The sequence below is a fragment of the Hemibagrus wyckioides genome, linkage group LG11 (assembly GCF_019097595.1).
Source record: "Hemibagrus wyckioides isolate EC202008001 linkage group LG11, SWU_Hwy_1.0, whole genome shotgun sequence".
NCBI classification, from domain to species: domain Eukaryota; kingdom Metazoa; phylum Chordata; class Actinopteri; order Siluriformes; family Bagridae; genus Hemibagrus; species Hemibagrus wyckioides.
This window is the reverse complement of record NC_080720.1, coordinates 2,458,831-2,473,351: the sequence shown is the minus strand read 5'-3', so window position 1 is coordinate 2,473,351 and position 14,521 is coordinate 2,458,831. Positions and strand designations below refer to the sequence as shown.

Genomic DNA, 14,521 nt, shown 5'->3' with positions numbered 1-14,521 from the left:
ACACACACACACACATACACACACATTCACACTCGCTCACATTCAATAACACACACACTCACATTCACACACACACACACACACACACTCTTACTCACACTCACTAACACACACACACCTCCTCTAACTGATGGTAAAGAACATTCTCTTCATCTTTTTGTTAAAAATCCCTTTATGAATGAAACCAGAGGTCGCTAAATTGAACAAACTGAATAAAAATTCCTAGCTAGCTTTACAAATTCACACGCTAATTCACAAAATCTTCCATTTCTAGCTAATTTAACAAAGCGTAACTAGGCTAAATTCACAAACCTACAGTTTTCTGTAACTTCTTCTAGCACTGATTTATGCTGATTTATGGAGAATATTTTCATCATCTCTAGCACTTTAGCTAAAGTCCAGATTGAGGTCACATTAGCAATAATGAAAAAATAAATAAATAAATAAATAATGCTAGCTAATGTAACGATCCAAACGACAGAAAGTGAGCTAGCTCTTTGACCACACAGGAAGTTTAATCCACTTCTTTTTAGCTTTGACGCTAAATTTTGAAGATGTTTGCAGTGTGTAAGGTGTACTAGAGTAAGTGAAGTGTTATTACTAGTGTTAATAATGCTACTTAAGTTAAGAACATGTAGAGAAAAGAAGTACAGTTCCTCTGTCTCCTCCTCCCCCTTCCCCTCCAGATCCTGGATATATAAAAACAGTTATTTCAGTGATACAGGATGGTGATGGATTTCTCATCACATCTGCAGCACATCTGCTCCAGTGTTGGTTCATCCCCAGTGTTTACGTCTCACTCTCACATTGTTAGCATAACATCGTAACGTAGCCGAGTCATCCGCTAACCCCAGATGTGTTTGGCGTGCACAGCTGTGACCCCGCCCCCTACACCTCAGTGCGATGATGACGCAGCTGCTGCCTAGTGAATAAACAAACAAACCACAAACATCTGAGACAGAAGCGAAGAACTTGTAGTATAAATGTCCTGGAGTTTCTCCTCAGAGGGATCAGACTCGCCCTAGATACAGGAAAGTTTTTTGTTAGCGACTCGCGTGATGAGAAAATACTCCTCATGATTTCAGCTGAAAACCTTAACAGGAGAAAAATCATAAAAATTTTATCAACGTGGAAAAAAAAATGTTCAGAAATTTACTTTATTTATTTTATTTTTAATTTTTTTAAATGGAAAATATCACAAAATCAGCCAATAAATCTATTTTAAAAATTAAATACAAATTCTAATAAATAAAATTTCAATACTACGTGATGATAATTATAATAATAGTTATAATAATAATAATAATAATCTTTAATAATAAATGCACTTTATTTTGACACAAAATCATCTTTAGATAAAACAAATAGAAATGATTAACAAAATTATATGAAGTAGAAATCGCTGTTAAGAATTCAGTTTCTAAGAATATTATAACTAGAAAATGATCAGATGTACAAAATGTATCTCGCTAGCTAATTTCAACCAAGCTAAATCTACAAAACTGGCACAACTAACTTAAATAAATAAATAATGTAACTAGCTAATTTATCTAGCGGAATTACAGAATGGAATTCTCCGGACTTCACATCAACTTCGTTCAACCAGCATTTCATCCAGGGTCTATTCTTGCCTCATGCCCAGTATTCCCAGTGCTCTCAGTGTTCCCAGTATTCAAAAGCATTCCCCTTTGCGTATGTGATATAAATGTATTTTAATAACATTTATAAAGCCATCATCACTTTTTTTGTCATTTGTTCGGATTGTTGCACACTATTTTATTTTACATTATTATTTTTTTTTCCCACAGCATTTCTGAATTGTATTTCTTTTTGTAGAAGAATTTGTAGAAGAAAAACCTTTTCTTTATTTTTTTATTTTACAAAATTATGGGACACCCATTAAGATCTACTCCAGACGGTATCTTCTCCCTCATGTGGTGTTTTCTCAGCCTTACGTGAAGTGAAACTGTTTGCTGCTTGTTCACAAAAGCGGACGTTCGCACGCTTTTGTTTGGGAGGAAAAAAATGAGGAAGAGAAAAGTTGTTGTTTTTGTTTTTTTGTTTTTGCTTTTATCGACAGGAAGTCAACATGTACAATGGTCACACCCATTATTCCACCTGTCACAGACTTCTCCTTCATTATGCTGGATGCCATTACTTTTGACACTGACGCTAAAAATCATCCAGAGGTCACCAGTTCTGATCCTGATAATGATGGGTTGATCCCTGTCCATCAGAGCGACACTGACCAATCAGAGCGTCTGAGAGCCGGTGTATGCGGAAGAGGGCAGACGACATATTGTTAAAAAAAAACAACATGGCTGCCTTGTTTGCTTTTCCTCCAGCCTTTAAGTAAATTGAGTAGAGGTTTACGAACAGCTAATAACTGTCTTATACAGTGTTATATAGCTCATCACTGGCCCTTATGTGAAGTATATATTTCCAATTGTGAGCCAGTTGTATGTGGAAGAGGGCAGAGTGTAGTTAGTGTATTACCTAGAGTGTGTTTAAAAAGTGAAAGGAAGTGTGGTTGGTTGGTTAGTTGGTTTGCCAGTTGGTTAGTTGGTTGGTTTGTCGATCTTTCCGCCTGTCTTAGACATCATGTTCATTTTTCTGGGCGCCATTACTTTTATTACTGACACTGAAAATAGTCACAAGTTCTGATCCTGATGACCGACACTGACCGATCAGAGCGACACTGACCAATCAGAGCGTCTGAGAGCCAGTGTATGCGGAAGAGGACAGACGACATGTTATTGAAAAAATGAAACAACATGGCTGCCTTGTTTGTATGTTTCCTTCAGCAAATTGAGAAGAGTTTTATGAACAGCTAATAACAGTGTTATGATTCTCTTATGACAGCGTTATGTAGCTCATCTCTGGCCCTCATGTGAAGTTTATATTTCTGCATATAGCCAGTCGTGAGCAAGGGAAGTGAGTGTGTTTAAAAAGAGAAAGGAAGTGTGGTTGGTTGGTTAGTTGGTTTGTCATGGTCTCGGGTGAAGCAGGTTTCAGTCTCCGCCTCCTCCTCCTGCTCGGCTGCAGCAGAGCTGGACAGAGGTTCAGAGCTGTTGCGTGAGAGCAGATTAGTCATGTAAACATCTTGTTTTGAGTAACCGTAACGATGTGTTAATTATGACCGACGTAAACAACATTAACATGCTTTTAAATCAGTGAGGAAGGACGTTAATCTTCATCTTTTCTCTCTGTGCTTTAAAGCTAGAAGGTTATGGCAGGAGAAAGCTGTGTTCCAGGCTGGAAAGCATTGAGCCAAATGGATTGTTTATTTAAATCCCCAGTGATGTGTCCAAAAAACTTGGCATCATTTCTTCAGCCTTTCTGTATTTTTCTTCTTCATAAAAGTCTCCTCAGCTAATCGCTGGACGATCGCAAACCTGAGCGCAAACTGTGAACTCACCCTCATCCTCGTTAATCATTTCACGTTTGACCTCTCAGAAATGACTCGTCGTCATGGCTAGTTGCACATTGGACTTCCAGGATGGATCTGGATCAAAAGCCGTGACTCAAACAGACTTCCCGGACTTCCTGCAGCTGTTGTTCTGGGAGGCGTTCGGACCGATCCGACGGATTTGTACATACCTCCTTCCGCTCTCTCTCCCGTAGCTGTCAGCTCGTCCCCCTGCCCGCCGTCCTGCATGTGTCCGTCTCCGTCCGAATATATACTCCGTCCCGAGGGATGCCATGTTGAATGTGTGTGACGTATCTATCTACCCAGACGACGGCGTCGTCGCTTATTACTCCTTATAAACGTGTGAAAATGCACTCTGGCCTGTCTGATGATTTAAAAACAAAAAAGAAAAAAATGTGTGTATGCATTAAAGAGAAGTGAACATTTCCAACCATATATCAATGTATTCAACTGACCTGAACTGACCTGGTTTACAGTAGCAATATATCCAACATGAGGGAACTGCTTTGTTACTGAATAAAAACAGAGACGATGTTTACAAAAAAACAAAAATCTCTTTATTTACAAAATGTTTTCATAAATATCCGTTTTCTTTACAGAGTTCTTCCCCTCCACGTAGTTCATGATACGAGATAACGATCGTTTCTAATACTGTCATCCTGTTAAATTGTTCGGTTCATAAACGTTGGGTAACATATCACTTCTTTACAGAGCAGTGTTTATAAAGCTTCATAGAACCTTCATGGACATTTATAAAGGCATGCCTTGTGTGTGAGGGTGACTTGAGCTGGTCGTAGTCACTAAAGCATCATGATAAGTTATGTATGCTTTTAAGTAAAGCAAGGATCATGCTATGAACACCTATAACAAGTCGTTAGACTGGAATAACACAGCTCTGTATTTTCTCAATTTCTTAGAATAAATTTCAGAATTTGCTTTATAACATTTTAATAATGACTGCCTATACGGGATCACGTCATAGAGCTCTCTAAACATTTTAAGTAAAATTATTTTATGACACCGTTAGGACAGGGCTAGTGCACACTTTTTGCTTATAAGCCTTTTTAACAGTCCTGTGTATTTTTGTTCTTTGGCCTTTAAGTAAATATTTTTATACTTGTATTGCTTTTTAAGAGTTTATGAACGCCTACAACAGTGTTATTTCTCTGACTGAGTTTCATATCTCTGCTTGAATGGATTTGATGAAAACGCAGAACCAGGTCATGACAAAGCTGCTTCAGTTTAGTGTTTTTAGCACTTGAGTTAATTTTTTAGATTTCTGCTTCTGCTAGATAACCTCTTTATGAATACCTATGACCAGGATATGATACTGCCATAACAGTTATGCACATTCCCTTTAGCCTTTAAGCAGAGTTTTATTTTTGCTTACAGTAAAATTTCATGAATGCCTACGACCATGCTATGACAGAGCTATGTACTGTGTCACACTGTAATGTTTCTACTTATAACATGTTTACGAATACTTATGACAGTTATAATACTGTTCTAACAGAGTTATGTCTATTTTGTCCAGAATCATTTTCAGGACAGATGATCTGAATTTCTTTAAGCCACCTAAATGTCTATGTAAGTGTATGAATGTAACTTATAGCAGGAAAAGCCATGAGACCTATGACCCCTTATGAAGCTTTTATGTAACCGTATGAACACTGCCCAGAAGTATAGTGTTACCAAACATTCAGATGTTTGACCAACATGTAACATGTGCTAAGAGGCGCTCTGGGACGCACTCGTCAGTAAGACTTTAATGAAATGCTTATGCTGCGTTATTAAGTGTTTATAAATATCTCTATTTGGGACATTTCTGAAAGAATGTTGTGTTAACTGATTATTTGGTGCCTTGTGTTTGTGAAAGATAAAGTGTGACAGTGAAATGGCACTTCAGTTATCATCACACACACACACAGGATAAACCCCAGAGCTCTGGGCTCCATGTCCTGTAGCTGATGAAGGGAACAGGAGGATTAGCGCTGATCAACCTTGGCCGAGAGCCAACACACACACGGTCATTTCCCAGGAGTCTCCGCTTCACTCGTTATGATTAGTGTTTAAACTCCTCCGTGTTTACATCAGTGTCCTGTCTTTGTAATTTTATTCAGCGCCCATCTCCACGCTGGGTGTCCGACCTGGACTCGGACTCCGGCGCCGCTGTGGACCGTCTGCTCTCAGACTGGAACTGTTCCTAGTGTCAATCTTCCACAGAGTGCTGAGGGACGGCGTTCCTGCCTATCACTGTAGCTTCACTTCGGCCTGGTCTCTTGTCTCGCTTTCCTCATTCTTCTCTTTAGGATTCTGAAACACACACACAAGGGTTTATTGCCTATGAGCTCATATAATGACTCGCCATGACCATCCTGCTGCACTGCCAAGCACTGGAGCTGGCAGAGTAAGAGTGACACTATAGTGAAGTGCAATCATTTATTAATCATAAAAACCAGAATAAACCTGTAGAGAAATTATAATAAACTGCTTTTTACCAGTTACATGGTGCTCCAGTCTGCCACTGGAATGGAATGATGGGAGGTTTTCAATCAGCGTAAAGAAATGAACGGTATTCTGTCTGTGAGTCTGTTGGCTTTCAGTGTGTGTTAGACGTGTGTTTTTCCCTCTGTTGGAGAACCTTACACGGAATTTTCCTGGTTGAAGATGAAATCTGAGCTGCTTTTTAGATGAACAAACACTTGGAGAACATCTCAGAGAGCAGGAATGGGTTTGAGATCAACATTTACTTTGAAGAACATTCCTATGAATATATCACCGCTAGTAGGCTATAAACAGAAATACAGAAGACCTGAGTGTCCACTTACATATGAGCTTCATATTAACCACCACTGAGTGGAGTGGAACATGACAAAGACGTTTAATCATCAACATGGACACAACAAGGACAGGAGTGAACTCCATTGCTAGCCTCTGGGGGGTAGAGTTATATATAAAAGGAAATGAAATATAAAGCATTATGTATTTCTATTTAGTAGGAACTTTATGACCACTGTCAAACCTGCACTTTCATTCATAAGGGTTTTATCCCTCTAGTATTTCTCCTGCCTTAAACGACCTTTGTTCACACATTGTAAATTTCTCATTGGGATGAATAAAGTATCTATCTATCTATCTATCTATCTATCTATCTCTCTCTCTCTCTCTCTCTCTCTCTCTCTCTATATATATATATATATATCAGGTGACATAAGGTGACATAGGGTTGTGCTATGGATTTACATTAGAACATCTGTAACAACAGTGAGAGAGAGAGAGAGAGATGTGTGTTTTCTCTCACCCTTAAATCCCATATTATTTGCTTAAAAGATTATGAACGCCTATGACCATGTCATAACAGTTATGTATGTTTTATGTAAGTGAGTTTAAACTCTTGAAGGAAAATACGGCTACACAGAGCTTGTGTTAATCACGTCACCGACCACACAAATGGACTGAAACTATTACATCAGAGGAAGCCCACAGGGTCCAGCACAGCGGTTCTGGTTCCCACTGGACCAGTCTATAAGCAACCACGTCCAATAACAGACCTGTACTGGACTCTTGACGGACAACAGATACATTTTTGTCATATCGAGTTGAGTTTTTTTTTTACCACTGCAGTCACAGCGTGTAAATTTATTGCTGCTTTGCATTGAATCGTTTGGAAAGAAGGAACAAAGCAACCATAAAGGCCTGAGCTCATAAAACAGTTTTTCAGGTCACAATAAAACCAACTCAAAAGAAACATCCTGCTCTGTTATTTACTTTTATTTTAAAACATTTGTTAATTTTGTTTTTGTGTTTTTCACTACATCAAACACAAGTGGTAAAAATTTCAGCTCTTTACAGTGAGTCATCTCAGAGCGTCGACTCCTAAATGACTCCTAAATGACTCACTGCTTCTGTTCAGTCTGATTGATGAGTGAAAATCTGCTTGTGAGGATTAAAATAGCTTTATAATGTACTTTATATTGTATTTGTTTTAATATCTGTTTATTAAAAATAAAAAAAAAACAGGAAGCTATTTTTAAATTATTTTCAATCAGATATAATCAATGCCCTAATTAGCATTTTCTTATAATTATACCATCGACCTAAAACCCTCTTATTTGTGAGTACCACATAAAAAATAATTAAATGCATCTATATTTTTTCATCAAATGTATATCATTGTATGCTGTATTTATTGACACATTTTTCTATTTTATTTTAGACTATATTCAAAATAAACAGAAAATTAAACAAATGAAAGTAAAATAAATAAAGGAAATTCAGTTACTGCTGCTTTAAACAAATATTTAAACAAATGTTTTATAAATTAACAAATATATTTATATTTATAAATATATATAAAATATATATAAGATATAGTTATAAATAAATCTTTATATTTACAAAATGTAAACAAATATTTTTCACTCCAGTTACTGCTGCTTTAAAAGAAATATTTAAACAAATATTTTATAAATAAAAAAATATTTTTTCATTTATATTTATAAATATATATAAAAAATATATATTTATAAATAAATATATTCATATTTATAAATACAAAATTATAAACAAATATTTTCATTCCTGCTTTAAACAAATATTAAAACAAATAATTTACAAATAAATAAAAAAGTAGATTTATATTTATATTTATAAATAAAACTTTTTTTTTTTTAAATTTCAGGTTACTGCTGCTAATATAATCTGTAATGTAAATATTTTGCATGCGCTCCCAGACTTTTTGGATGCAACAGAACGTCTGTTTCTGGCTGGCCCTGGCTCTAGAACACTCAAAAACACATGTTAGATGTTAATAAATAAGTTTCTCTAGTTTCTTTTCAACTCATGGTTGTTGTTGTTATGATTAGTGTCATTAGACCACACTGATCTATTTCCAGTGAAATGTGGGGCAGTCGACGGAGTCGAGTTGCTATAAAACACCTCACATTAAAAACAAAACAAAACAGCGGTTCAGGCAACTCCGCCATCGTGGAATTGACGAGATAGAGTTTTTTTTTGTGTGACTGCACTGTTCCACTGTTTTTCTGGTTTCATGTATTATTCATTTCATTGTCAGTACCGCTTATCCGATCTATCCTCGGGTCACGGGGAGCCTGTGCCTATCTCAGGCGTCATCGGGCATCAAGGCAGGATAAACCCTGGACGGAGTGCCAGCCCATCGCAGGGCATTCACATATTATTTTTAACACAAAATGAAAACTTTCCTTCACAGAGAGGTTTCTTCATCCTCTGTTTGAAGGAGTCTCCAGTGTCAGAGCTCTGTATTATTAACCTCACAGACTCTATGAGAGGAGTTTAAAAGCCTCTTATTTCACCTCCAAGCCCAAGCTGCTTCCAGACAAACCCAGAGCCGAGGTGCTGAACCTGGAAAGGGAACGTTACACAACAAGCTTCCTTTTCTGTGGCTGGGAAATGGTGTAATATATTTCAGTGGATTGTGATGTCAGTCTGCTCTGCGGAATAAATGAAAAAGTTTCTCCTCCTTTTTGTGTTTTTTCTCGCTCCTTAACTACAGAGCGCAGTGAGACAGGAAGTGTGTGTTATTTCTCCTAGTTGATAAAGGGTTCGAGAAAGTTCAGAAAAGCGCACAGTGACCTCAAGCACTTTATTACAGCTGGACCAATCGAGCTGGAGGAAAAAAGACGGGGAAAATTTAAAGCTCACATTTAATCCTTAACACTAAAAACATCACATGAGGATATTTCCACACTATATCTCTCCCAATTTATGGATTTTCCTAACACCCTGTCATCAAGGTGACCGTGTTTAATGATCCGTTAACCTATGAAGAAGGAATCTTTTTTCTTTTTATTTATTTCCTTTAGTAAAAAAATTCTTCACGTTACACGTTTAAGCAGAAAGAAAGGTTATTATATCATTAAATCTTTGACTCATTTCAAAGTATTTTCAATTTATTTTCCTATCTGCTGTAGGATGTACTCCAGCCGTTCACTGTAACAGCATTGTTTACTGTGGAGAAATTTCCATATTCCACCACATGCCTTTGTTAAAGCTTCTGGGATGTTACTGCTCTCTCTCTCTCTCTCTCTCTCCCTCCCTCTCTCTCTCTCTCTCTCTCTCTCCCTCTCTCTCTCTCCCTCTCTCTCCCTCCCTCCCTCTCTCCCTCCCTCTCTCTCCCTCTCCCTCCCTCTCTCACTTTCTCCCTCTTTCTCCCTCTCTCTCTCTCTCTTTCTCTCTCTCCTTCTCCCTCTCTCTCTTTTCTTTCTCTCTCTCTCCCTGTCACTCTCTCTTTCTCCCTCTCTCTCTCTTTTTTCTTTCTTTTTTTCCCCTTCCCCACCCACCCAAAAGTATTTGTAGCATTTTAGTACTGCTGCAAATGTTATTTATTTATTATGTTAAAAGTTAGTTTTTTATTATGTGTGCTTTCAAATCTTTTATTTTGTTTTGGTGTATTTGTTTTTGTTTTGTTTATTTTGTTTTTTTGATGAAGTGTGAATAAAGGTCTTTTAATTCTCAATCTCTCTCTCTCACTCTTTTCTCTCTCTTTCTCCCTCTCTCTCTTTCTCTCTCACTCTTTCTCCCTCTCTCTCATGCCCTCTCCCTCTCTCTCTTCCTCCGTCTCACTCTCTCTCTCTCTTAAATTCAGATGAATTCAAATGAGCTTTACTGACATGACTGTTATAGGACAATGTTGCCAAAGCATTGACAATTATACATTCAGTTCATTTTTAAATCACATTTAAAGTGGAAAGTAGAGAATACAATAATAATAATAATAATAAAATAATAATAATTCAAAGAAGTATATATTTTGTCACATTAGAAGAAGAGCTTGTGAACACATGGAGTCAGAGTGTGAGTGTGACAGGAGTGTTAAAGGTGAAGGAAGGGTTTCAGATGAACTTTACTGTATGATGAAGACTCAGTGTCTGTCCCTCATGTAGTGGCAGGACGAGACGTACTGAGCCGCCAGATGGACACCGTCTGCCTTCTGTCCCAGAACATACAGGAGTTTGTCCAGATTATTAGTCTGAAGGAATTCAGGTAGAATTTGCCCTATGTGTGAGAAATATGTGTGTCTAATGACTGTGTATTTGCTGCAGTCTGTAAGGAAGTGCAGCTCGTCCTCTACCGCTCGCTGTGGGCAGTGTGGACAGTCTCTCTCTCATTTTTCTCTCTCTCTCTCTCCCTCTCTCTCTCTCTTCTCTCCCTCTCTTCACTCACATACCATCTCGCTCTTTCTCTCTCTCTCTCTCTCTCTCTCTCTCCCCTTCTCTCACTCCCTCCCTCTTTATTCAAATCCACAAGGGAAAACACATTCACTGGAATTACACTAGTCACTCTTTCATAAATCCGGCATCCAAAACTCCACCGTTTTTTTTCTCAGTACAAACTCCTGCATGAGGAGATTCCTGCACTATTTCATCATGGTGTGTAAAATCAGAGGAATACATCACTACTGTCCCTGTGATGCTGGACATACAGGCAGGTCTCTAAACTAGACTCGATAATTAGTTAGGACTAGCTAGGACTGTTGTCATGGTTACGTTCATATTCGTATGAAATGTCAACATTTTCATTCAGTTCTAATCAAGTAAAAAAAAGTTCCAGGTTGTTAACATCTAGCAAGCGATGAACCGCTTCCTCTGCAGGACCAGAAAACGATCATATTTCTGATGAAATATCGACACATTCAGTACACGACACATAAATCCTTTATGCAGCGCGTCCTGGGGAAGGAGCCGTTACCATGGAGACAGGGTGAGCAAAGTGGTTTCACTCCTTCACTTACCACCAACTCGCACCTTCTCACCAAGAGAGAAACCTTTCATTCTGCCACAGACGACACGTTACTCTGTCACGTTTCACAGCTGGCTCACGGCACGTTGCTCTCTCTGTGCCACTCCATACAGATGTAAATGCACATCTGGGCCTCGCTGCTCAGAATCTGCTCCAGAGCTTTCAGTGTTATTGTTTTTATCTACAGTGACGTCTCGCTTTCTCCCCCTCTCTCTTCCTCTTTTCTCTCTATTCTCTCTCTCTCTTTCTTTTTTCTCTCTTCTCTTCTCCTCCCTCTCCCTTCTCTATCTCTCACCCTCTCTCCCTCCCTCCCTCTCTCTCTCTCTTCCTCTTTTTCTCTCTCTTCTCCTCACTCTCCCTTCTCCCTGCTCTCTCTCTCCATCTCTTTCTCACTCCTCTCTTTCTCCATTTCCCCCTCTCTCTTTCTCTCTTCTCCTCACTCTCCCTTGTCTCTCACCCTCTCTCTCTCTCTCTCTCTCTCTCTCTCACCCTCTCTCACTCTCGATTGAGTTTTCTCACTCAGTGTGTTATTTTTCCATTCTAAGGTCGCAGTATTAAAGGGAGAGATGCATTATTCTGCTTGTTTTGAGGAGCAGAAGAGTAAAGGATATGCGTTACACATTAGTACATGCAGTGCAAAGCCTCAGAACATTTCAGTCACATGTGGTTTTAGTGACAAAAGCAGCCACAATGCGAGCAAGTGGTACGACTGGAAACTGATCCGTCGCATAATCGAGTCTGTCAGGAAATCTGCAGTAAACAAACCCAGGGCTGAGGAACTGGTTTCTTGGATCACTGTTCTGGTTAAAATTCACTTCTCTCTTTTTATTCCCAGCTGAAGTCTGATCGGAATCGACGATCTGAGGTGATGCTGGCGATAAAGACGGCTGTGTTTTGAGCAGCGAGTCTGTCATCTTTTCTTTTTATATGCCTCAGACACAGGATATGTGCTCTTTTTTACATTACGCCTTGAGTTGCTCTTACTTTTGACTCCTTTGTTCTCTGTAAGAGGGTTTTTCCTCTCGCTGTCACCCTGTCCCTGCCTGCGCTTTTCAGCTTAACGTCTGCGCGCTGACGAAGTGGCTTGGATTTGAATATGTAAGGGATAAACCGCTCGTATAAACACGTCACACAATCAGTACAATGACCAGGTGTTAAAGTCTGTCAACAAGACACTCATGACTTTTTACCCGTTTAGAGTTACAATGAATGTTGGGGAACGTCTAAAAATCACCTCTTTACAGAGAACGTCACCGTATCACCGATTACACACAATTCGTTATCTGGAGCGTCTACCCTACCGACATCCGTTACTATAGAAACCATAATCTCACATCTGATTGGTCAGAAGATGCTGATTAGCTTTCTATAACAGCATCTCTGAAAGTTTTGTTTCGTTTCCATAGCAACAGCTCGTTCACAGAGACTCGTATGGATTATTTTTAATAGCTGATACGGTGATGTGTTTATACCTAAAGTATGAAATCATTTACTCGACATTTCCAGGAGTCTCTGGAGGTAATGACAAGCTGCGCTTTTGTAGCTTTGAAAGAGAGAGAAAGAAAAGAGAGGATGATGAAGAAACAAGTGTTTGCTGCTGCTAGAACTCCAGTAAGAATAGGAATGAAATTGTTGGTGGCTAGAAATATGAAAGGTAGCTGTAAACAGATAAAAAATTATGATAACCTGGTTAATTAATTAAAATCTGCAGACAGGTAGACAGACTGCTGTGGAATAGGAGGAAAAGAAGATTTTGAGACAGGAAAGGTGAACAGAATGAAGCTCTCTCTTACTGTAGCTCTGCTCCAGGTTCCTCTTCCCATAGCCCAGGTGGCGCATCACCTCGCTGCAGTAAGCCTCCACCTGCCCCACCTGCTCCACGCTCAGCCTCTCTCTCCAGGCAAAGATGGCTTCCTTGGCGTCCCTCGCTGAGATGAGGAAGGGCCGGTCTGAGGAGTATCCCTGCCCTCGTGTCATGTTCATCACAAACTGCTCCAGCTCTGGAGACATGCTCAGGTTGGAGAAGCGGTAGAGTCGGTGCAGCTCACTGACGGGCTGCAGCACCAGGTCTTCGTAGCGGATCTGCAGGTAGTTGCGCTTGAGCCACGGAGGTGCACTGCTCACCAGGAGCATGTCCCTGAGCCAGTGGTCGCAGATGAGCTCCATGGCACCGGCGACATAGCTCTCAGCGCGGTTCACCCGGTTCCCAGGTGAGAGCAGACGCTTGTACTTGTCGCTCTGCTTCTTGCTCCGGAGAACCTGGATGCTTTCTCGCACCAGTGCCAGCTTGGACTTCAGCCTGGAGTTGTGCACGGCTCGGGGATCCCTGAACAGCTGAATGATCTGTAAGTTGAGCGTAGGGTCTCGTACCAGGGGCACCAGCACTCCCAGGTCTAATACTCTGACATCCTTAATAACCACCACGGGATATTTCTTGCACTCCCTCTCCAGTTCTCGGATGTCTCTGGGCGTGCACTTGGCGCACACGTCTCCTTGGACGAGTCCCACCTGGGGCTTTTTGTACGCCGCGCACAGAGGCTGCGAGCAGATCACCTTGTTGGTCTTCCAGCCGAAGATGAACGAGGTGCTGATGTTGGCCGTGCCCGCGTACAACTTCAGCACGGAGAAGTCGCACCGGAACAGCGAGTTCATCATGTCCCGCACTGCGCCCTGCAGACTCCCCGCGTCCCCCGGGTACAGCGCCTGCCACATGTTCCACATCGGCTCGTACAGGTAGAAGACATCCGGGTGCTGGTTAAACAGCTCCCCCAGGAATGACGAGCCTGTCCTCCATGTCGCGTGGAGATAGATGTGCGTTTTCTTGGTGTGGTTCCGGTGGTTCGGTCCGCTTTCCTCCGCGGGTTCGCTGGAGTTCCACAGCGCCATGCTAGTCTCCAGATCCGGACAACGCTGCTGCGGCTGCTGCCGAGGCTCCTGAGCTCCATGTCGCACCTGAGCCGACTTGCTGTGGTAGTCCAACACGTATGGGATGAGGAGCAAGACCACGGAATAGCCGAGGATCAGGAGGATATACTTCTTCTGCAGCCGCCGCTTCATTTCCTCAGCGAACCACGGCTCTGTCTTTCCTCTCCTTTCCTCCTCTCCACTCCTCTCCTCCTCTCTTCTCTTCTGGTTTAAGCGCCTCTACACGAACACCATCTGCCCCACTAGGAGAGATCTGGGGGCGTGGAAACGTGTAAAAAAACACGCCCATAAACAAAAAACGTAAACAGCTTCATCCGCACTACGCCCCCTGTCTGTGGAAAAACACTGGTGTAACCATACACTTCTCCACACACTCCTTTTATCCCT

General features: G+C 40.6%; 1 protein-coding gene across 1 annotated transcript; it reads right to left on the bottom strand.

The window, feature by feature from the left end:
• Positions 1-3,964: 3,964 nt before the first annotated feature.
• On the bottom strand, positions 3,965-14,359 carry chst7 (carbohydrate (N-acetylglucosamine 6-O) sulfotransferase 7). The gene is made up of 2 exons (XM_058402366.1): positions 13,003-14,359; positions 3,965-5,743 (listed from the first exon to the last, which is right to left on the bottom strand). The coding sequence occupies exons 1-2, from the start codon at positions 14,264-14,266 to the stop codon at positions 5,736-5,738; spliced, it is 1,272 nt and encodes a 423-aa protein (XP_058258349.1). The 5' UTR covers positions 14,267-14,359; the 3' UTR covers positions 3,965-5,735.
• Positions 14,360-14,521: the final 162 nt, after the last annotated feature.